Source organism: Sturnira hondurensis, unplaced genomic scaffold, assembly GCF_014824575.4.
Source record: "Sturnira hondurensis isolate 20B ecotype Veracruz unplaced genomic scaffold, ASM1482457v3 Scaffold0001221, whole genome shotgun sequence".
In the NCBI taxonomy this organism is placed as follows: Eukaryota; Metazoa; Chordata; class Mammalia; order Chiroptera; family Phyllostomidae; genus Sturnira; species Sturnira hondurensis.
Window position 1 is genome coordinate 5,041,991 of NW_028073852.1, and position 21,636 is coordinate 5,063,626.

Genomic DNA, 21,636 nt, shown 5'->3' on the forward strand with positions numbered 1-21,636 from the left:
TGGGAGACCTGGGTGTGGATGCGGCAGAGCAGCTGGCCCCCGGCCTCTCCCCAGTAAGATTCTGACACAGTTTTAACAAGGGCGCTTAGGGTCCCTGTTAGGAGCACCCGGCACCCACAGAATGAATGGTGGGTGGGGACTTCTCCTGGGACATGGCTGGCTCTGAGTCCCCTCTTGCCTGTGACACTTCTGGCAGTGGTCACCGAAAGCTCTGTGGTGCCGTCGGGTCAGGGCAGCCCACCGGGGCTCTGCGGGCCCTGCCCAGGGCCGAGCCTACAGGTGGCTGATATGCAGGACTGGGAGTGAGGCCCCCCCACCCTCTCTGTGCCCTGGGCAGGTCCCCACACCTCTCCTGGAACCTGGCCCTTCCTCCTCCGTAGGGGAGGGTAAGGATAACAGAGCACGCCCGTCCAGTGGGATGCATGGCCAGCACTAACTGTTAGCATCGTCAGCGCTGATTTAATTTACAAGAATGAAGACAACAGAAAGCTTGCAGCGCACACAAGTGACTGAGCTGGATTCATGGACCCGTCGGACCCTCTTGGAGGTAAAGCGACCAAGGGCATTGCTTGGACAGACATCTCAGAGTGGATAGACCTCCTGTTCCCGGGTCACATGTGGACAGGGAGGGTCAGGAGGACAGTCCCCGGCCCTGGGTCCGTCCAAGGCTCTGCGTGGCTGTGACCAGCCCAGGGGAGGCTGTGCAAGCTTGCAGAGGGAAACGACGGCCAGGGTGGCCCTTGAGAAGCTGGAGGGGACGTGGGGGGCCAGGCTGAGAGGCTGGTGAGACCTAAAGTGGAGCTGCCACCGTGGCCAGGACAGGGGCACCCCCTTACCCTCCAAGGGGTGGCTGGGGACAGGGCTCAGTGAGTCAGTGTGGGGCAGCCATTTGTGGGGCGAGCGTGGCAGCTGGGCCAGGGCCCTCTCGCTCCCCCTGCCCTCCCCCTCCCCCCTCCAGTGACACTTTAAGGAAGGAGCTCAGCCCCCAACTTATAAAATGGGGGTAATGCCAAGAGGTGGGAGACGGAGGCAGCCACGTGGGTTTCAGGCTGGAGTCTCTTCAGGGCCCCCTTCTTCCTCCGGCTCGTCCTCTCCCTCCACCTGGTACTGTCCCTCCGTCTCGTCCTCTCCCTCTGTCTCCTCCTCAGATTTCAGACTTGGCTGTTGCTGCCCGAGAGAGAGACAGAGCAGAACCCCGTGTGAGGGCAGGCCTGCCCTGGGCCCTGCAGTTAAGCCCGAGGCCCAGAGCAGCCAATGGGGTGAGACTGGGTCCTGGCGCTGTGGCCAGCAGGGCCAGTGCGCGCAGAGCCAGTGGGCATGCATGGTGAGAACAGCAGGGGACAGGTGCAAGTCCTGCTTCTGCCGCTGGCTGCCTGGCTGACCTCGGCCTGCCCCTCCCGAGCCTCCTGGGTCCCCTCACCTGCACACCTCACAGGGCTGTGGCTGGGGTTGGAAGCAAGCTACCGACCCTGCAGTGCTTTCTAAGCTCTGACTCCCAAAGTGCTGGCCAAATGCAGAGACCACGAGTCGGAAGCAGGGAGGTCGCAGAGGAAGGAGAGGCCAAGTTCGGTGAACCTTAACCCCTCCTGTGAGGGGCACCTTTTGGGACCTCCAGCCCCAAGAACCATGTCTGTGAGCCACACTGCACCGTGGGAGGTGGCCAGTATCACCCTTAACTTTTGGAGGGCCGTCAGCCCAGGGCGGGGGTGGGGGTGGCGGGGAGCCCAGGGCTACGGTACAGTCTCGCCCCTGCCACACATGGAGGAAGAGCCCCGCCCCACCCCTGGGGCACAGAGAGTGTGAGAACACAGCTGCTCATACCCCAGGACTCCGAAAACAAATGTACCTGTGAGATCACAGCCTGTGCCTAGACCCGGGGTAGGTGGGGCGGGGGGCAGGGGTGACAGGAGAGGGAAGAGGTTGGAGGAGGCAGTTACCCGCTCCCTGTACTCTCCCTGCCCTGCGGCCCTGGCCACCTCGGCTCTGGCCACCGCATCTGTGCCCAAGGACTCGCCACACAGCCATTGTCAGCAGGACCGGCGTCCTGGGCGGGTGCCCCGTGCAGCCCCACGAGGCCCCACGCTTGCTTTTCGGCTCCTCTGTCATTGTCTTGCCATTCTCAAGACTTTTTGAACATGGGGTTCTCTGTCTTCACGTCACTCTGGGCCACACCCCCGAAAGGCGCCCCTGGTCTTGCGCACAAGGGCGCACACAAACACACGCCCCCGAGGTCTTTCCCTTCTGCGCTGCTCCCTTGCACCTGCCCATCCCGGCACCCTATCCGTGGGTCTCTCAAGGCAGTGGCCCAGAGCGACAATGTTCTTCCCTTCCTCTGTCCCTTGGTGCCGAAGAGGGCCTGGAAGGTGACCAGACACAACCTTCAGAGCTAATCTCCTCAGCTGCCGAATGAAAATGAGGGACCAAGAAGTGAAGTGGCCAGTCCGGTTGTTATAGGCAGGAAGTGCTTCAGAGCTGGGCCATGGACACTGAGCTCAGCTCGGTCACACCCCTGACACCACAATGTCCTCCACACCAGGAGGTCACAGCCCTGCCTCCCTGTCGCAGCCCCGCCTCCCCGGGCCTCAAGGCTTACTCTTACCTGACACCAGCCTTAGCCTCCACTCTCACTCAGCTGGTCCTGGGGGACACCCATCGTGGGGTGGGGGAGGGGGGTGTGGGGGGTGCAGAGGAGGGCTCTACAAGCACGGAGCTCAGCCCCTGCCCTCACAGAGCTGGCATCTGCCTGCGGGCTTAGGGTTCCTCTGGAGGAAGGGGTAATGTCGGCCTCCCCTTGTCCAGATGGACACATTAAGGTTCATCTGACAGCGTTCTGTGCTCGAGGCCACCCAGCAGATCAGTAAACGGGCAGAGCCCAGTGCCAGGCCTCCCACCAGCCCCCACGGGCCCTGTCAGAGGCCCTTACAAGCTTGGACTTCCTCAGGGCTTCCGCCTCCTTCTTCTTCAGCTCGGAGAAGACGATGTCGAAGAACTCCTCCTCCGCCTTGCTGACCAGCTCCTCCAGGTCCACGGCGGTCTCCTCCTCCCGCAGCTCGTCCTCCTTGCCCTCCAACTTGCCCTTCTCCTTCAGCCGCATCTCTCGGTGCCTCGCCTCCAGGATCTTCTCCCGCCGGGTCTCCCGCTCAAATATCTGGGACACATGGGGACAGAGAGGCCCGTGGGAAGAGGCGGGCGGCCAGGGCTCCCCGCACAGGGGCCAGTCTGGGTTCTCCTCACTGCACTCACAGCAGCCTCCAAAGGGGTCTGGACTCAGGGCTAACAGGAAGGGCAGAGGGCCGAATGTTGGGGTCGGAAGGTGGGGGTGGGGACAACAGGTCACTCCGCTCCAAGAGGTTCCAAGAACATGGACGACAGTGTAAAGAATGCTCTCCGCATTCGCACAACACGAAGGACCAGCCCCAGGTGGGACCACATCCAGGTGCAGCCGAGAGGCCCTCCCAGGTCTCCGCACTGGGGTTTTCAGCACCGTGTGCCGCCCGGTTCTGGGGGTGGGGCTGCCTCCCTGGGGTCCCTGCCAGGGCGAGGTGTAGCGATGGATCTAAGCCCCCTGGGCCCCATCCCCGGGGCTGTCCCCTGCCACCTGTCCCCTCTACCGGCAGTCTCTGAAACCTTCATTTGCTGGGTTCTGCTGCAAAAAACATACAGCATCCGGCAGAAGGAAGGCCTGCGTGAGTGCGGTTGGGAGGGGATGTGAGTGTCTTGCACGAGATGGACAGCCCCTTGAACATCACACCTAACATGCTACGTGGTGTGCTTGAGTGTGATACGGTTGTGTTACACAATCCCATGCTTACAGTGTTGTAATAAAAAGGGGGTGTTATTTGGGCCAGACCCTGTACATTGCTTGAAACTGGACAAACTGAGCTAGTCAAACTGCTGTGATAGACAAGAAAAGCTAAAGCTTGAGGAGGTGAAGTGACTTGCCCAAGGCCACTTCGCTACTTAGTGACTGCGCCAGGGAGGATTCAGACCAATATCCCCTCCCCCCCAGACACATTTGCAGTGCTCATTTCAGGAGGCCACGCTGCCCCCCCAGAGTGTCCACTCAGGAGGTGAGGGGGAGCAGCCCTGCGTGCCCCCTGACGGCCCGCTCTGCAGACACAGGGCCGTGTCCCCGGCGCCGGGCACTCACAGAGGAAGCTATGTTCTTCTCGTTCCTCTGCAGCGTACAGAGCCCACTCGAGACCTCCAGCAGTGTGGTGGTGCCCAGCTGGGAGCCACAGGCGATGAAGCACCCATTGTCCTGTACCCGGAGGCAGAAGAGGGCCTCGTCGCACACCTGCTGGGAGGGCCCGGTGACCACACTGAGGACGTGGGAGGAGCAGAGCAAGACTGTGTCTGACTACCTGGCTCCCGGAGAGGAGGCCCGTTCAAGCACCCGCAGTGACTCCTATCACCCACAGGATGAAGGTCACACTGAGACTGGGTGGCGGGACCTTTGACCCCTCGCCCCAGCCTCATCTTCCACCTTGCCCCCCACGCCCTCATCCCCCCCTTCAGCCTCGCAGTCACCCATGCTGCCGGGGCCTGAGAACCTGGATGCAAGGGGAGGGGGTGAGCATGACCTTCAGGCTGAGGGCAGGGTCACACTGCTTGAATACAAAGTCCCAGATGTCCAGGGTCCCGTCCATCTTGGTGGTGAAGAAAACCGCCGGCCTCACCGGGCTCCAGGCGCCATCGGTGAGGTACGCCATGTGGTACCTGGGGGGGCCAGTGCTGGGAGTCAGGGACCACTGTGGCTGGGAGGGGCAGGGAGGTTGCTGAGCCACGGCTCTGCTCACCCAGCCCCTCCTGGGCTTCAGGGTCTCCTTGTTGGCCAGGACGTCCTTCCTGTGTCTGGCTTTGCCCCCCCACAGCTCACAGGTTGCACTCACTGCAAAGGGCTCTGCCCTTCCGGGGGGCTGGCCACTGGCCCTTCTCCACAGCCAACCCCAGGGAACGGGCACGTGTTGCTGCACCTGTGAGCTGGGACTCACTGGAGGAGGGAGGTGCCCGGAAGAGTTCCTAACACTGGGTGGGACCAGGAGCGGGTCACACCTCCCACGAGGTGTGACAGTGATCTGACATGGTTTCTGCAGGGAGGAAGGACACTGGACCCTCATCTCACAGCACGCACACAGATCGACGCGGAACGGAGTACAGATTGGATGCACGGCCCGAAACCGTAAAGCTCCCGGGAGAAAACACAAGGAAGAAACCCCTTGGTCTCGGCCGCGACTCTTTGGACTCGACGCCAAAAGTGCAGGCAGCAAAAGCAGAGAAAAGCAAGAGGGGGCATGTCTAACTAAAAGCTCCTGCCCAGCAAAGGAAATGGTCAACAAAACGAAAAGGCAGCCCCCGAAAGGGGAGAGGATGCTTGCACACCATCTCTCCGGTAAGGGGTTACTATCTAAAGTCTCTAAGGAACTCATACCACTGAACAGAAATGAAAGATCCCAATGTAAACGTGGGCAAAGGACCTGAACAGACATACCTCCAAAAAAGGCACAGAAGTGGCCAGCAGGTACAGGCAAAGGTGCTCGGCACCACTAACCATCAGGGAAATGCAAATCAAAACCAGAGCGAGACCGGACCTTGCCTGTTGTAATGGCTGTTATTAGAAAAGCAAAAGACAGCGAGCGCTGACGAGGGTGTGGGGAAAAGGGAACCCTCCTTTACTGTCGGTGGGAATGCGGACTGGTGCCGCTGCTGTGTAAAACAACGTGGGGGTCCCTCAGAAAATGTGTGCATGAGGCATTTTGCCATAAAGATCCTGAATGTCTGTTTACAGATCAAGGAAATGACTGAATAAATAATGTAGAACCCGAGTCTGGCAGCGCCCCTCCCCCACCTCCAGCTGCTCACTGCAAGACCGGGCCACACCATGCACCGAGTTCCTAGCATCTCCAGTCACAACAACCAACAACTCAGAGCTGCAAGCAACCCAGGTGTCCCCCGGGCAACACGTGAATGGGTTAGCAAACTGTAGTCGCCCACCCGGAGACCCGACACAAGTGGCTCTACCTCCCTGTAGCTTGAGTCCCTCACACAAAGGATGAGGTGACCGGAGTACAAAGCTACCCTACTCCCAGCGTTGTCCTGCGGGCTACGAAAATTCACCGCAGCTGTTGTCACCGCTGACCCAGGCGGTCTGCAGCGCACCCCTTTGCAAAGTGCCTGAGTGAAGCCACTTCCTAGCATGAGCTCGGGTGTTTTCTCCCTTTTATGGGTGGACACACAAACGTTCGGGTCACTCCTGGGCTGGGCTGCCCCCTCTGTCCCCTGCACCCTCCTGCATCCCTCTCCTACTTCCAAACCGCCCCCTTACTTGGTCCACATGATGGATGACTCGCGGCTCTCCTCTGACCAGATGCGGGCAGTCCAGTCGCCGACGGTCAGGAAGTTCTTCGGGTAGAAGGGATTCCTCTGGAGGGCGTAGATGGGGCCGTGGTGGCCGGAGAAGGTGCACACGATCTTCTCGGCCGATGTCTTGGCCTTGCGGTTGCAGGAGATGACGATGCCTTGCTCGGTGCCCACCATGAACTTGGTTGGCTGTGGAGGGGGTGGCAGGGGTGGAGTCTCGGTGGGACACCAGCTCAGGCCTCCCTGGCACGGCCAGCAGGTTCTGGGGTGCACCTGCAGCTCCAGCCTCTGCTCAGGCTGTGTCCCACCTGCGCCTCAGGGGCTGCCCCCGCTTACCAGCCTCGTCACCCTTCTTGAGAACCTGCTCAAGGGCCTCGTACTTAGTCAAGCCCCACCCTGACTTTTCCAGCTCTAAAGACTCATCCCCAGCCCTCTCCATGCCGCACCACGGTGTCCACGGGGTATCTCTCCTAAAGACCCTGAATGCCTATTTACAGGCGGAGTAATCGATGGAACGAATAGCAGAAAACATGAGTCTGAAAGAGCTCCCCCAATGCCCGCTGCTCCTGAAGTTACAGGCTACACCGTGCACCCGAGTTCACGGCAGCAGTGTTCACGTGCTCAGAGGGGAAAGCAGCCCAGGCGTCCAGCAACAGATGAATGTGAAACCAAACGTGGCCTGTCTGTGCAATGGAGAACTACTCAGCCTTAAAAAGGAAGGACAGTCCAGCACCTGCTGCGATGTGGATGAACTGTGAGGATGTTATGCCGAGTGAAACAGGCCAGTCACAAAAGAACACCCAACTGAGTGCACTTAAGTGAGGTGCCTGGAGGAGGGGCATTCGCAGAGACAGGAAGCAGAGGGGCTGGGGGAGGGGACGTGGGGAGTGGCTGTTTTACAAGTGCAGGCCCTGCAAGATGAAGACGAGCTGGAGACCCCCGCCCACCAATGTGGACCTACTTCCCACAACCGAGTTGTGCACTTGAAAATGGCTGCGATGGTAAATTTGAGGTTTGGTGTTTTTGACTACAATTTAAGAAAAAATAACAGCTACAAATTGGGGGCGTGGGTCAAAGGAAAATGAAGAGACTCGGCTTTAGAGGCCCTGACAAGTAAGTAATAAAGGCAACTACAGGGCGCCCGCAGGCCAGTAGGGGAGATGAGCTCCCCCTCCCATGTGGATGGCTCCTCAGGCCTCCAGCTGCCAACAGCAGCGGGGTCACGGTGGGGTCTGGGCTGTGGGGTTGGTGCCGGGGCAGCAGCCCAGCTCCATGTTCTATATATAGCACGTGACTTGACCTCACGAAGACTGATCGCTTCTCTGAGTAAATTGTGGGTAACAACTTCACCTCCCCACACCGGCACGGGCGGTTCTACAAGCTCATCCCACAAGGCAGTACAGGTGTCCAGCCCAGAGCGTGCCATTGGCAACCGGTAGCCATGGGGGACGTGGGGGCTAGCAGCGGCGTAGTCGCTACATCAGGCTCTTGGCCCAGAAATGCCTGGTCCCAGGGCAGAACGGTTTTCTGAGTCCTCCCTCCCTTGACCCCTGTGCCCCGGGCTGAGGGCCAGTTAAGGCAGCTTTCACCTCACCCCACGGGCATTCATCCACCAGCCTTGGGGGAGGGGTCCCAGGGCAAGGGTGAGGCCGGGGCGCCTCCGCCTCTCAAGGGCCAAGAAATGCTGTCACAGGAACCAAAAGCAAACCAGTGACGATCCCAGCGGGCAGCCAGAACAGGGGTTCACTGAGACATAAACAGGAACCAGCCCAAGCCAAGAGCTGTCAAAGAAAGCTGCACCTCCCCCCCGCCGCCCACTTTTGAGGGAGTCTCCATTTGCTTCTAGAAGCTTCCCTCTTCTGACACATTCCCATTGCTGTTCACCTTTGGTCTTGACTGTTGGACTCTCAGCCACTGAATTCCATAATCATGCCCGTGCTGTGGTTTGCCAAGCACGTCCCTCCAGGAAGTGAACTGACCAGCCCAGGGTCTCACGCAAGGCCGAGACAGCTCCTGGCCTCCTGATGTTGGTCTGGGCAGTCCTCTTACACAGAAGGGGCTTTTCTGGTATCCGGTCCTGTCTGACAACTTGCCATTTGTCCAGCCCAGCCGCTAGCCAGGGACTTCTTGGGAATGAGGATGGCTTCCTTCCTCAGGGAGCTCTGCTGCCCCCTGCTGGCAAGTCATTGTATAGACCCCACCCCAGGTCTGGGAAGATGCTTCTTCCAAGGAGCAAGGTAAGCAGCAGCTCAAGGTCCAGGTGTCTGCTGCAGCAGCCACAGCCCGCTCTGGGCTCCAGATGCCCTGGCGGCAGGTGACAGAAGCAGGGGAAGACAGAGGAAGGGACACTCACCAAAGTAGCCTCAAACTCCAGGGAGATGGCCCCCAAGGCATTCTCTATCTGCTCCTTTCTCGTGATGTCCATGATCACCACCTCAGTGGGCTCGCTCAGCTTCCGAATATCCCACCACATGACCTGATTGGTGGGGGGGCGGGGGGGGGAGCTGCTTTGAGACCTGAGGTCCTGCGATTCTCCTGGCTTATTATGTCTCCCTCGCCTCCTCCAAACTCCTGACGTCCGACTCTGTGGTCATCAGGATGTGTGACAGGGTGTGGGACAAGCATGCTTTGAGAGTGACTCCTCTGGTCCACAGTCCCAAACCTGTCTGGTCATCAGGCGCAAGCATCATAAAATCCACATGCTGGGGCCTCGCCCCAGACCTGCGGGGTCAAATCCCCAGGTGTGGGCCCCAGCATCTCTATTCTCACAGGCTCCCCACAAGGTAGCCTGCACTTTGCACCTGCAAATGCACCTGCACTTTGACCCAGAAACCCCACTGCCAGGAACATATGTTTTCCATGCACCTCCGCATCACTCTTTGCTACATGTTTTGGTAGCAACAAAGTATTGAAACCCACTCAGAGAAATGATGCCACACCCAAGGCAGTCCCTAATGGGCGCAGGGCAATGCTTTATGAAACATGCAATCCTCTCCAAGATCCGTTAAATGAAGAACATCAAGGGCAGATCCACACGTAAGGTGTGCAAAGAGCGGGCAAAGACGACAGGTGTGTTTGCCTCTGTACACAGAGACTACCCCTGCGGGCCGGCGAAGATGCTGCGGGGGCGGGGTGCCTGCTGGGAGGGCACCTGGGAGGCTTGTCTGCCCTTTTGTACCTGTAGCGTTCCGTCCTCTGTGCATGTGTTGTCTATTTTTCAATTTAAAAATAAGACGCAAAGGAAAAACATTCCCTGGCGACCCCAGTGGGAAGCTCGGTAACTGTTTCTGCTCCCCACCCCCTCGCCCCTATACTGCCTGGCCTGCCGGAACCCGCCCCTGCCTGCCTGTCCGTCGGTCGATGCTGAGAAGCACTCCGTGCCCGTCTTCGACTGCAGCCAGATGGTCCCATACACGGGGTCTCGATGGCTGAACTCGATGGTGGAGAGCTCTGCCACCAGGCTGCCCTTCCGGGTGTCCCAGCAGGCTGGTGGGGAGGGAAATGAGGGGCAGGTGAACGAGGGCGCAGGCTTCCTTCCCTGGTGCAGGGAGAAGGGGACAGGGGGCGCCGCTGCTCTTGGTTTGGCAGATACGTGGGTGTTTAGAACGAGGGCTAGGTCCAGACTGCCGTTTCCCACCAGCCCCTGAAGCCCCCACACCCCCTTTGTGGAAAGACTGCCAGAGGGCACGCGTCATTTATTCTGCTGAGCCCCTGCCACGTGTTGAGTGCCACCCTGGGCCCTGGGAAAGCCACTGGGAACGGGACAGGCACTGTCCCTGGGAGGCAGGAAGGGGACCTGCAAATACAGCCCACGATGCAATTTCTCTGATGGGGGACACATGGGGGTGGTCCAGGAAAGCTTCCTGGAGGAGATGAGAGGAAACTAAGACTGAGGAAGAGCCTGGGATGGAGTGAGCCAGGCAGAGACAAAGGAGCGTCTCCACCACGGGGAGAAGCTCCTGAAAGTAAAGGCGCCTTTGAGTAAAGCTCTCCTGCTGTGGAAACTCATTCCCTTTATCCTCTGTGCCTTTGCTGCCTCCAGTGGGAAAACAAAACTCACACAGGCAGCTTCGCCCTTTACTGCAACCCATTATTAGCGCGCCTCGCTCCTGCTTTACCGAGAAACACCGGAGCTTATCCGCTTTTTGTCCTAATAGATTTTGTTCTCATTGTCCCACAGGGAAACAGCCAGGACCCACCCTGTTACTCAGAGCTGTTTCTAGGAAAGCTGACTTTGTAGAACAAACAACCAAAGTACTCGATCCTTAAGTGTTGATTCGAGGAATCCAAGTCTAGAGCATTTGTCCTGCACCTGCTTGGCCCAGAGAGGGGTTTTCTCAGTTGAGCCTGCTCTGCTTGGGCAAAGGAGAGCCCGAGGGTGGGTCCTGCTCTGGTGGTCCTTACAGGCAGTGGAGCCTGGGAGCCGGGACTGGCCTGGGTGGGCGTGACAGCCACTGAGAGGGCGATGAATGAACGAGGCAGGGCTCCTGAATAAAAGAAGGCAGTGCTGGCTTTCAGAGCCCTGGCACCCGGGGGCCGGGGCAGGGAGGGTTACATCCGTCCCCTACCCTGGCAGCCTCCCCAGGATGGCGGCAGCAGGTCTGAGAGGGAGATCAGAGGTGTCAGCCGGTCAGGAGGCAGCCTGGCCACAGACTGTTTCTGAGAAGAAAGGACCCAGCCCATCTGGCTCCTACCCTCCGACCCAAAGGAAGAGGGGAGGCCAAGAGACTGTGCAGGCAGGAGGGTGGGGAGCCCCTTTCACGCCCACTGAGTCTGGCTCGGGGTGCAGATGGGGGTGGGACGGGGGTTTGGCCGCTCCAGGGCCAGTGGGGGAGGGTAGGCGGGCGTTCAGAGCCCACGTGGGCGGGTCTCTTCTGATCTCACTAACAAGCCAAAGCCTCGGTTTCCTGGGTGTGTGAGCAGCGACCATGGCAGAGTAAACACCTCGCTGACGGCCTTCTCTTCCACAGAAGCAATGAGAACACTAGCGACAACTGTCACAGTTGACTTTTTCACAACACTGGAGCTTTGGCAAAGGCTCGCGAGAATCCAGAAAGTGTTGTTTCAAGGAAACCAGCTGACTCTTGGTAAGAACAGTGAGTATTGTTGCATTTTGACTTGCCCTACTTAGGACCCCACACTCTCCGTTCCGGGAGCCTTGAAGAAGGACACCCTGCTTTCCTGGGGCAACCGCAGCCTGGCAGCCAGGAGGGGGCGCTGTGGAGCTAGAGCTCACTCAGGTCTCCAGTCCAATAAATGGTCCTTCTGTGATCTGCCTGGTGGCCCCCGCCCCACCCCCCGCCCCCACAAGACCCCACTTGCAAGGTTGTCTATTCGACTTGACCCAAAGCTTGCCCAGTGAAAAAGTTCTTTTCACTGAGGCAACGGGCGGTTAAGGCCCCGGGCTCCTCTCACCGATCTGCCCGTTGTAGCAGCCTCCCAGGAGCACGTGGGAATCTTTGGGGTTGTACTCCAAGGTGATGACAGGGGACGATGGCTTCAGGACAATCTCAGGCCTGTTGGGGTTTTCTGAAAAGCAGGGGGGAGAAATCCCAGAATGTCCCACCAGGCCTGGAAAGGGAAGCGCGGGGCCCAACAGGAGCAGGGAGCCTGGACGCCTTTCTCTGGGCCGCTCCCCCCTTCAGGCCCCACGGCCAGAACTGACCCTAGGGGCCAGGCTTTGCCCTCGGAGTGAGCCCCTCTGTCAACAAAGGTCCCTGCTCTCGGGAGGCTGGGGAAGGGGGCACAGGCTGCTCCTATTGGCCATGAATGAAGGACGAGCACTGGGAAGGCAGGGCAGAGTGAGTCCCCTCCCCTCCCCCTTGGGTCCCTTCCCTGTCTGCCAAGAGTTCTATCTGACTCGCTCTTCAGGCGCCCAGAATCGGGACTTCGTGGGGTCTGGTCTTGAACGACCTGCGTACAGACCTGGAGATGAAGCGGGCTACCGGCTTCCCTGATGTGACTTCGTGGCCTTGCCTGGACCCCCACAGGGATGGACGAGAGGCTTCCTCCTGGCCCCCGGCCTCTCCCCTGGGCCCTTCCGGTTCTCACCCAGGTCCCAGATGTAGGAATCGTGGCTCATGCCCTGAGGCGCCCGTTGAAAATTCAAGCAGGAATAGGCCACCGCCAGCTTCTTGCTGCCATCGGGATGCCAGGACAGGTGTGTGGCCGACCTCTTGATCTCCTGGGGGTCCCTTTAGGGGTGAGCAAAGGGCGGGAAGCTGCAGTGCGAGGCTGCCCATGTGTCTTACTTACTTACTGAATCTTTTCTTCAAAACATTCAAACATATTTGAGCACGCTTAAGCACTCACTCAGAGAAGTTTGTTTTAAAAACGAAGTTTACAAGACTCCCTGAATCAGAAAACCAATTATATGAGCCATAAATAAAGGCTGATTATAAGAACGGAAAGGAAATACTAAGTTCCAGCTTGCTTATGGAGACATGCTTGGGGACACCCACCCGCAGAGGGGACGGGGGTCAGCCAGCACCGGCCTGACTCTCGAAATACCTGAAAACATTGATGGTTTTAGCTGAGGGGGCCTCTTCTGTCACCTCCACTGTGTCCTCGTCATCAAAGTACTCCTGGTAGATGTCGATGGCATTGTTCTGCTTGATGCAATGCTCCATGATCTGAGGGGACACACCGGGGGTTATTAGCGGCAGAGGGGGGTCCTTCCCCCACCACCAGCCCACACATTTTCAGCGGGGCAGTATCACCCCCAGTGGGGTGAAAATTGGTTCTCAGCAGTAAACTAATATTACCTTTCATGCACAAAGCCCAGATATACACACGGTACATGAACGGCATACTAATGTCATTGGAAACTGGAATTTCGGGGCGGAGGCAAGTAGGAGAAGAACGTCTAAAAAGGTTCCTCAGGGACAACAATGACAACAAGGTGAAGACACGGGGCTCCAGCCAAACAGAAGTATTTGCGATTCCATCCAGAGCGCCCATCTTCTGGCTCCTTCGCCCAGAAAGCCCCCCCATTATTCCAAATGTCCATCATGGCAAAGCCCCAGCTCAAGTGCCGCCTCCTCCAGGAAGCCCTCCCTGATCCCTTCAGCAGGAAACCAGCTCTCTCTCCTTACGGGGCCAATGGCCAGTCATCCCGTCTTTTACAGCATGTCTTTCTACATTCTGTGGTACTCTCTCTGTATTTGTCTTTGACCTCTGGCAGATGATAAACTCTTTTGGAGCAGGATGTATGTGAATTTTACTTTTGCACTCTCTTACTGTGCCTGGCTCCAGAAGTTCGGACGCAATGTGTTGAATGAACGAATGTCCCCTACTGGTAGGTAGCTGGTGGGTGGGATTCTTGGGGGTTCTCTTTGCCCCAAGGGGCCACTTCCAGACCCCTTCTAAAGCCTGTTCAGCCCCCGCACCTCCCCGCCTTCCCCTCAGGTTGGCTGTGGTGGACTGTCTGCCTGCTCCCAGCCAGGAGGTCCCCTGAGTAGCTGCAAGAGCTGAGCACAGGCCCTGGCACATCAGGGCTTGACATGCGGACGAGGACGCAGAGCGGTGGCAGTGACTCTGACCGCTAGAGCTGGAGGGAGCCTCACCAAGCCCAGCTGCGTGATGGCGTTGATGTAGTTCTCGTCTTTCTCCACCTTCTTCCGGAAGCGGATCGTCTGCTCCAGCTCCAGGGGGTTCACATCCTTGGGCCAGCCCCCCTCGATGTGGTTGACACCCCGGGTCTCCATCTCGATTCGCTCTGTGTTGGCCTGAACAGAGAGCCCCGGGTGAGTACGCCGGCCCCAGGTGTGGGCATTTAGCCACCTCTGCAGGCCAGGATCCGGGGCCCTGAGTGCCCAGGAGTGGACCCGAGAAGTGTCTTTGGCCAAAACCACACGATTTTCAGGGACCAGGAAGGTGGTCGATGGTCCTCAGGGGTCACAGGCAACCACGAACGTGCTACTCTGTGGAGCCAGTAGCTTGGCCACTGATGCCCTGGTCATGGAAAACCCACTTCTGACTTTCTCCGAATCCCACCCGTGTGTTCTGTGAGATCCCGAAGGAGGAAGAAGGGACTACCCTTCTCCGTCCTACCGTTTACAGTGTCCCAGGAATGAAACGCAGGAACAGTCAAGAGTCTGGATTTGCTCTGCCCACTCTCTGTGGCAGGGAGGAGGGCAGAGACGGAGTCTTAACCCCTGCGCTTACCAGGTTGCCTCCTTCCCATTTTCCCCACTTTAAACATTGGGGTAACATATTTGCAACATAAATTTTACCACTTTAAGTACTGGGGTTGTGCAAATCGGTGGTGTCAGGGACATCCACAGCACAGTGCCACTGTCACCACTCTCTGCTACCTGAACTTTTCCGTCACCTCCCTCGGAAACCCCATGCCCACTCAGCTGTCACTTCCCTTTCCTGTCCCTTTTGGGGCCCGCTCTCACAAATGTAAGCCGTCTTTGCAGGGCAGAGCTGCTGACAGGAGACCCTAACATGTTGTGCCCTTGTGGCAGCCATCTCCACACCAGGGACAAAACTGCCCTGTCCCCCGTGGCAGCGATTAGCCCTGGGACACGCCATGTTCATTCCTTTTGAACCTTGACTTATCGGAACCGTTTACCCCGTTCGCCGTGTGTTTTGATTAAACCAAAGCTCTGATTCTCACCTGGCTGATCTGGGCCTCAGTAAATGGGTCATCTCCTCCAGTCTAATTTTCTCCTGGCCGTCCCCCACATAATCAGGAGCTGACCACCTGGTTCAGACAGGTGGGGAACTCGCTGGGAGACCAATCAGCAACGTGACCCGGTTCTCCCGTCCCAGAGGCCCCTCTGACCAGAACTTCTATGGGGACCTTTCCTTTCTCAGCTGGGCATGGCCTGTGGATGGAAATCTCCACACCCTCATGCTCTGGCTGGCGTGGCTTAGTTGGTCGGGCAGTGTCTCGCAAAGCAAAAGGTCGCTGGTTCGATTCTCGGTCAGGGCATGTGCCTGGGTTGTGGGTTCAGTGCCCCGATGGGGTGTGTATGAGAGGCAACTGCTCAATGTTTCTTTCTCATATCGATGTTTATCTCCCTCTTTATCCCTCCCTTCCCCTTTCTCTAAAAAAATAAAATAAAATAAATAAACGCCACCTGCTCAGAAACCTCTTCCACCTGTACCGAATGCCTAAAATGACTCTAGAGTCTTAAAAGGGAGAGTAGAGGCCCTGGGAGAGAGAGCATCTTGACCGGCACTTGCCTGGCCCAGGGACTGCTGGGCTCTGGGTCTGCCCCTGGCCACTGTGGGGCGCCTCCGCCCCCACACTTCCAGCACACACAGTGGTTCACTGTACCTGGCTTCCAGGTGGCTGGAGTGGCCGGGGCCTGGGCCAGGCCCGGGGCAAGGACCCACCTCGTGTTCTGACATGCTGGTGGAGCACTGGATGCCCGTGTCCACCGGGTTCCGCTCCACATACAGCTCGGCCAGCTCTGGGTTGGGCGGGATGTTGATGTTCAGCTCTGCCTGGCGGTCGGAGAAGTTGCATTGCTTGCCGAACTCGCTTCGCTTCTTCACATACACATACACAATCTCCATGGTAGCGGCCACTGCGAGGACAGAGGGAGTGTGTGCAGCGAGGGGTCCCGCCCGGCTGCTGCTCCCTGGTCTCCGTGGGTCTCACCTGGAGGGGCACGGCTCCAGGTTCCCGATCTGGTTGAGGGGAGGGGTTCTAGGAGATTTGTCCAGAAGCAGAATCTTTATTTTAAGAAATCAAGCCCTGGCTGGTGTAGCTCAGTGGATTGAGCGCAGGCCTGCGACTCAGACGATCATGGTTCGATTCTCAGTCAGGGCACATGCCTGGGTTGCAGGCCAGTTCCCTGCAGGCCAACTCCCAGCAGGGGATGCATGAAAGGCAACCATACATTGATGTTTCTCTCCCTCTCTCCTTCCCTTCCCCTCTAAAGATAAATAAATAAAATATTTTAAAAAATAAATAAATAAATAAAATAAAAAAAAAAAGAAATCATCCACCAAACAATGACGGCATGCTGGGCATTACCTTGCTCAGCCCTTGCCGCTGCCCTCCGTGCGGACCATAAAATCTCCATTTCGCTCAGGAGGAAGCTGATTCTCGGAGATGCCCTGAGGGCAGTGTCCAGATCAGAGCTGGCCTGGCCGGCTCCAAAGCTCTCACCCCCAACGGGGTCCAGCCTTCACTGAGCCAGCATGGTTGTTGCAAAGCAGGAGGAAGTCCTGATGGCCATTGTGCTGGCCACATCCCTTGCCAGGCCCTGGACCTGACCCTACGGCACACAGGTTTGAGAGCCTTGGGCCTTTCTAGAAAGTCTCCCACTCCACCTCCGGATTGATTGCCCAAGGACTCGCCTATTCCCGAGTTCTAGGTTATTGAACTTGACCCTCTGGGGAACTCCTGGAAACCTCCTCCCACCCCACATCCGCTCCGCCCAGGATGGGAGCAGGGAAGGCGGGACCACTTCCTCGACAGAAAGAATAGTCAGGCCTTAGAGAAGCCCTCTGGTTTGTGCTAGGCCAAAACCAGGCTGGGCCATCCGAACGTACTTCAAGTTCTGGCCTTGACACTCACTAGCTATTTGACCTTGGCTGGGCCACTCAGTCACTCAGAGACCTGACACACTTGGGAGAAGCGTGAAAAGCAAGTGCTCAGGTGCAATGCAAGGAAGTGTGTCCTTTACTGGTGCTGACTGGAAGCCTCTGAAATGCAGCACACACTCCCCACAAATTGTTCTTCACTCACCCCCCAAAGAGCCCTTGATCCCTCTAACCCTCTCACAGCCAACAGACTCGGTGGGGTCTGAATGCTCCTCATTGGCTTAAATTGCTGGTCACCTGATGGGGTCTGTCCCCGACAGAGTTGAGTGGAGCTGTCCTTGTGCTGGCCACTCCTAACTCTCAGAAAGTGGGCCTCTGACGGCGAGTCCCCAAGAGCTCAGGTTGTGGGTTCCTTTCCCCCTAAAAACAAACAAAATCTCCTTTTAGAAATGGGCCCCAGGCCCTGTGAACGCATGCACGGGCTCTCTGTGTGCCCCCCACAGTCCCCCGAACAGTTATCACAACTCTCATTCTACAGATGGAGAAACTGATGCCCGGAGACATTAAGTACCTTGTTCAAGGTCACAGCACTTCAGTCCAGACAGAGCCAGCACCCGGACTCCGGCTCTACAGCGGCGATCAGCACTGAGGACTAGACGAAGGTGCGTTACCAGGACCTGCTGCCCAGCAGGTGTTCACTCATTGCCCTTCCCTCCACTCTCACCAGCAAGCTCTCCTCTCAACGGACCACCCTCACACCACCCCAGCGCAGCCTGTGTTTCCCCTGCATTTAACGGTCTCCCAACCCCTCCAGGAGACAGATCGTGGGTATCGGGACTGCTGGCTGGGAGCAGGGGTGCAGGAGGCAAGGTGTTTAGAACTTGCAGGGCCCAGTGACTCGGGGGTGCCGAGGGCAGCGAGGACCAACGCGCCGGGCACCCTAAGAGCGATAGTCCTGGCATCCGCCACCTGTAGGCGCTATCCCCTGAGGATGCCCCCATCAGGAATGCCTTGCACTTTCCGTGATGATTACCCTCAGTGGCTCCCGCCTTCACTCTCTCCGCTCTCCTCTTCAGCAGCCGACGTCCTCCAGCGCCCTAGCTTAACCTCGGTCAGCTCTGCTGCGCCCGGGCCGCTGGGGAAGCGCGCAAGCTGCTGGGCTGCCCCCAGCTCCGCTCAAACGGCTCCCAGCTGCGGCGTTTACCCGTTGCCTAGCAATCTGACCGGGCCGGAGGACGCGCAGGCGCTGGGACCAGTGGAGCACGTGACCTTGCGTCCGGGGAAGGACCCGAGCGGCGCGGATCCCTCCTCCTTCCTCCGGAGATCTCTAGAGTTAGGAAGGAAATTAAGCAACAAGTTAGCCAAACGCCACTCACGATAAGGGTTTGTAGCCAAGTCTTCAAATGTGCCCTGGGCAGGATACGGAGGAAACGCCAGCTTGTAATCAGGGCTCCGAAGTCCTGAGCCCTGGCTGGTGATGCCGGTGCCGAATTCTGCTGTTTATCGATTTGCTTGTGATCTGGCAGATCGTTTGCCTCCCCCCTCTGCAGGGTCCTCAGCCACCACGAGGCAGTTATAACCCCAGCCTCCGTTCTGCTGCCACGTCGCCCCCCGCGTGTCATATAAGAATCCAAAGTGTGACCAAATGGCCACAGCGGGAAGGACCCGTGGCAGAGCGGGGGTTGGGGACGGCGGCAGCAGCCCGCTGTGTGACCACCGCCGCAACTCCATAGCGTTGCAGAGGCCTCCAGGCGGGGCTCTGGGTCGGCACTCTGGGTTCTGACTCTTGCTCCAAGTTACGGTCTCTGCGCCTCAGTTGGCTTATTTGCGAAATGAGTGACCCCGCAGGGTTATTGTGGGTTTGATGAACAAGTGACAGAGATACTTGGGATGTTTCCTGCTACAGTGCAGGGGTTCGATGCACGCTGCTTATTATCAGCAACATTTCCAGCGATGACTGTAGAGACCTTCGGAGAAAGACTGGCAGAAACCAGGTCTGAGTGCAGAGTAGCCAGGGGCCAAATGAGGCCACGATATTCAGTCAGTGGCCCCATCTCTGTCCTCATGCTGACATCTGTTTCGAAGCTCTGACCTCATAATCCAGCCAGAAGGGGCCCCTCAGTCCCCGCTTATCCCCACAGCGGAGGAAATTAGACACTTGAGCGCATGTTTTAGTAAAGTGGTTTATTTGTCCTCCAGGTGGGGGCGCTCGCGCACCAAGCAGAGCTGTGCCTGCCTGGCTCCTTGGGGCACCACGCAAAGGTTCTAGTTTAGTTTACATGCGTTAAAAACAACTCCCTAGTAGCCAATAATGAAAGATTAAGAAGCAACCGCTAGTCGTCAGTTTCCACCTGCCCACAACGTGGTCACACAAAGGGTTTTTATGGTAGACGGCTCATACAGGTTTACGAAGCTGAGTCCTGGCTGCCCCGTGGCCCCGTTCTGTTGTGGGGGCTGAGACCCATGCTGCTGTCATTGTTCTGATGACAAAGTAGCTCTTCCAAAACACAGATAGAAAATACCCTGTCCCAAGCCACGCCACCCGGTCCCTGCTTTGGCGTGTGAGGCCGTGGAGGCCTCAGTGCCAGGCCCTCCGACTGGGCAGGGTGTTGGCAGCACCAGACCCTGACTCTGGTTCCTCAGTGGGCAGGATGGGTCACTATTTTTTCTTGGTTACCAAGCTCCTTCTCACCTTGCAGGTAAAGTGCAGGGGTCTGGGGCAACAGGATGGGAGAGGTAAGGAAGACACCTGTCTACACATCGAGTTGTCCCGCTCTGCTAAAACCTTTACTGACAAATTCACTTGCAGACAAGAGGGAAGGGAATGAATGCGGCCTGGTCATTCATTCCTCTGGACGGGGTTGTTCACGCTGTTTGCCCTTCCTGCCTCCCTTAAAGGATCTGGTGGGGGGCGGGGACAGGCAGGGGATAAACCCAGTTCCCATCAAAAAGCAGTTTAGGACCGGAAGTCTCTTCTGATCTTTATTTTATTTAAAAACCCCCTCTCCCCCACCCCCAGATCCTTAAAGAACTGGCTGGTGGCGGCAAACCCTGAAAAGGATGGGAGGCAAATCAAGCGTAAGGAATGAGCCCCTGGTCTCTTGTAGAAACTGGGTGAGCTCCGAGGTTCAAGTCTTTGGACAAGGTACTTAAAACACGAGGCGGGGGGAATAAAAGAGTTACAGTTGTGTTCAAAGTGTGTGTTAGTACCTGAGACCGCCCCTACCTGCGGCGAACAAACTCACAGCATCGCTTTTGGAAGGGAGGGTTGCAGAAAGGCCGGCGGGATGGGGCAGGCTCCCCACCCCCTTCCCACCGAGCGTCACTGTAGAAACCCAGCAGGGCCGGTCCCCTGGCCCTGGGGCCACCTGCCTCCTCCGCAGAGCTCTCCAACCCCTTCCCTCTGTGGCCCGGAAGAGGCCACCAGGCCCCGGGAGACCGATTTGGACAGTTCCTGGTCTCACTGGGAACATCACCTTCCTTAAAAACATCTCCTGATCAGCAATTCCACCTTTACCTGCAGGAAAATGCTGCCATCCACGCGGCCAGGGTGGTTGCCTGGCCTTTCGGCTGTGCTCGCAGGGAGCAGGCCGGGCAATGGGACCGTGGGGCCTGACCCGGCCCCTCCTCGCTGCTCTGCCCCACCGTGAGGGTGGGGTGTAGGGGTGAGCTGAGCCAGGCTGCCAGCGTAGGGACAGCCAAGCGGCTGGGGGACGGTTCTGGTGTGGGGAGGAAGCCGGCAGAGGGAGAGGCTGGTTTTCCATCTGCCCAGGGCAGCCGCGCCCAGGCCGATTCTGCCTGACTCTCAGTGGCCCCTCTGTGGGAACAGGGCCCTCCGGGTCCTGTGACCAGTTTCCAGACGACTTTGGTTTCCACTGAAGAAACGCAGCTCTCATGTGAGTCCGTGACAAACCAGAGGGTCAAGGAGGCAGCGCCCTCCGAAAGGCGGTTAGGCCGGGAACTCACTGCCGTAGTGCCTCGGGTGTTCATCCGCTAGGGACAGGTAGGTGGCCCTCATGCTGGGAGTGTACTGTGGGAGAGAGAGGAGAGGACAGTTGGAACAGGGCCACACCACGTCACCAGTCACAGTGGACCCTGTCCTAGCAAAGGCACCAGGAATTTCTGAGCAAGAGAGAGCCGGACCAGCCACAGTTAGCCACAGTGGTCAGGGACCAGGATTTTTTGTTTTTTAAGATTTTATTCATTTATTTCGAAAGAGAAGGGAAGGAAGAAGAGAGAGAGAGAGAGAGAGAAACATCGGTTGGTTGCTGCTCTTACACGCCCCGACCAGAGACTGAACCTGCAGCTCAGGCGTGTGCTCTGACCGGGAGTCAAACTGGCAACCTTTCACTTTGTGGGACACCCAACCAACTGAGCCACACTGCAGGGCGGGCACCAGGTTTTAATGACAGGGCCTCATGGGGACTGGAGGAACTAGAGTGGCCTGGGCAGACTTCCTGTCCGGGGTGTTTCCGCCCCAGGGACCATCAGGAACCTCTGGCTCCCAGCCTCAAATGCACGGTGCCTGCACTGACCAGCCACTCTCCCTCCCAGGTGCCTGCCTACTCCACCTCGACTCAACCTTGCTCCCTGTTCTTAAGCCTTGCAAATAAGGTCAGTCCTTGCTCCTCTCTGCTAACAGCAGGGAGAGTGGCCTGGATCTTTCGAAGCAGAAAGTAATCTGAAAGTCATTTTTATTTGGCATCGTGGTGCTTTGAGTAATTCATTTCTCACAGCAGCAGATTCCCCCTAATTATCTATGCTCAGATT

At 57.8% G+C, this 21,636-nt stretch overlaps 2 protein-coding genes across 7 annotated transcripts in view; both read right to left on the reverse strand.

Moving 5' to 3' along the window:
- Nucleotides 1–445: 445 nt before the first annotated feature.
- On the reverse strand, nt 446–18,076 carry DNAI2 (dynein axonemal intermediate chain 2). Of its 5 annotated transcripts, none has more exons than XM_037066444.1 (14): nt 17,900–18,076; nt 17,167–17,286; nt 15,709–15,904; nt 13,926–14,087; nt 12,871–12,992; nt 12,412–12,554; nt 11,776–11,889; nt 9,707–9,846; nt 8,714–8,836; nt 6,326–6,549; nt 4,584–4,719; nt 4,151–4,297; nt 2,924–3,148; nt 446–1,167 (listed from the first exon to the last, which is right to left on the reverse strand). In XM_037066444.1, the coding sequence occupies exons 3-14, from the start codon at nt 15,889–15,891 to the stop codon at nt 1,045–1,047; spliced, it is 1,842 nt and encodes a 613-aa protein (XP_036922339.1). In that variant the 5' UTR covers nt 15,892–15,904; nt 17,167–17,286; nt 17,900–18,076; the 3' UTR covers nt 446–1,044. The 5 variants fall into 5 exon arrangements, with proteins under 5 accessions (XP_036922339.1, XP_036922362.1, XP_036922330.1 ...); XM_037066467.1 differs by having other exon boundaries at nt 4,151–4,261; nt 15,709–15,902; nt 17,164–17,286; XM_037066435.1 differs by having other exon boundaries at nt 15,709–15,902; nt 17,164–17,286; nt 17,900–18,075.
- Nucleotides 18,077–20,464: 2,388 nt separating this feature from the next.
- The window catches only part of TTYH2 (tweety family member 2), a 30,391-nt gene continuing 29,219 nt past the window's right edge, over nt 20,465–21,636 (reverse strand). For both annotated transcript variants that reach the window (XM_037066475.1, XM_037066479.1), the window contains one exon: nt 20,465–20,896. In XM_037066475.1, coding sequence (XP_036922370.1) covers nt 20,816–20,896 — 81 coding nt within the window. In that variant the 3' untranslated portion in view covers nt 20,465–20,815. The remainder of the gene's footprint in view (nt 20,897–21,636) is intronic.

Excerpts from the sequence above, each read along its gene's own strand:
- DNAI2 (XM_037066444.1), bottom strand. The coding sequence starts at position 15,891 with ATGGAGATTGTGTATGTGTATGTGAAGAAGCGAAGCGAGTTCGGCAAG. Across the intron at positions 11,890-12,411 it reads TTCCTACATCTGGGACCTGG|AAAACCCCAACAGGCCTGAG; the intron begins GTGAGAACCGGA and ends CCTGCTTTTCAG. Across the intron at positions 4,720-6,325 it reads TCATCCATCATGTGGACCAA|GTACCACATGGCGTACCTCA; the intron begins GTAAGGGGGCGG and ends TGGCCCCCCCAG.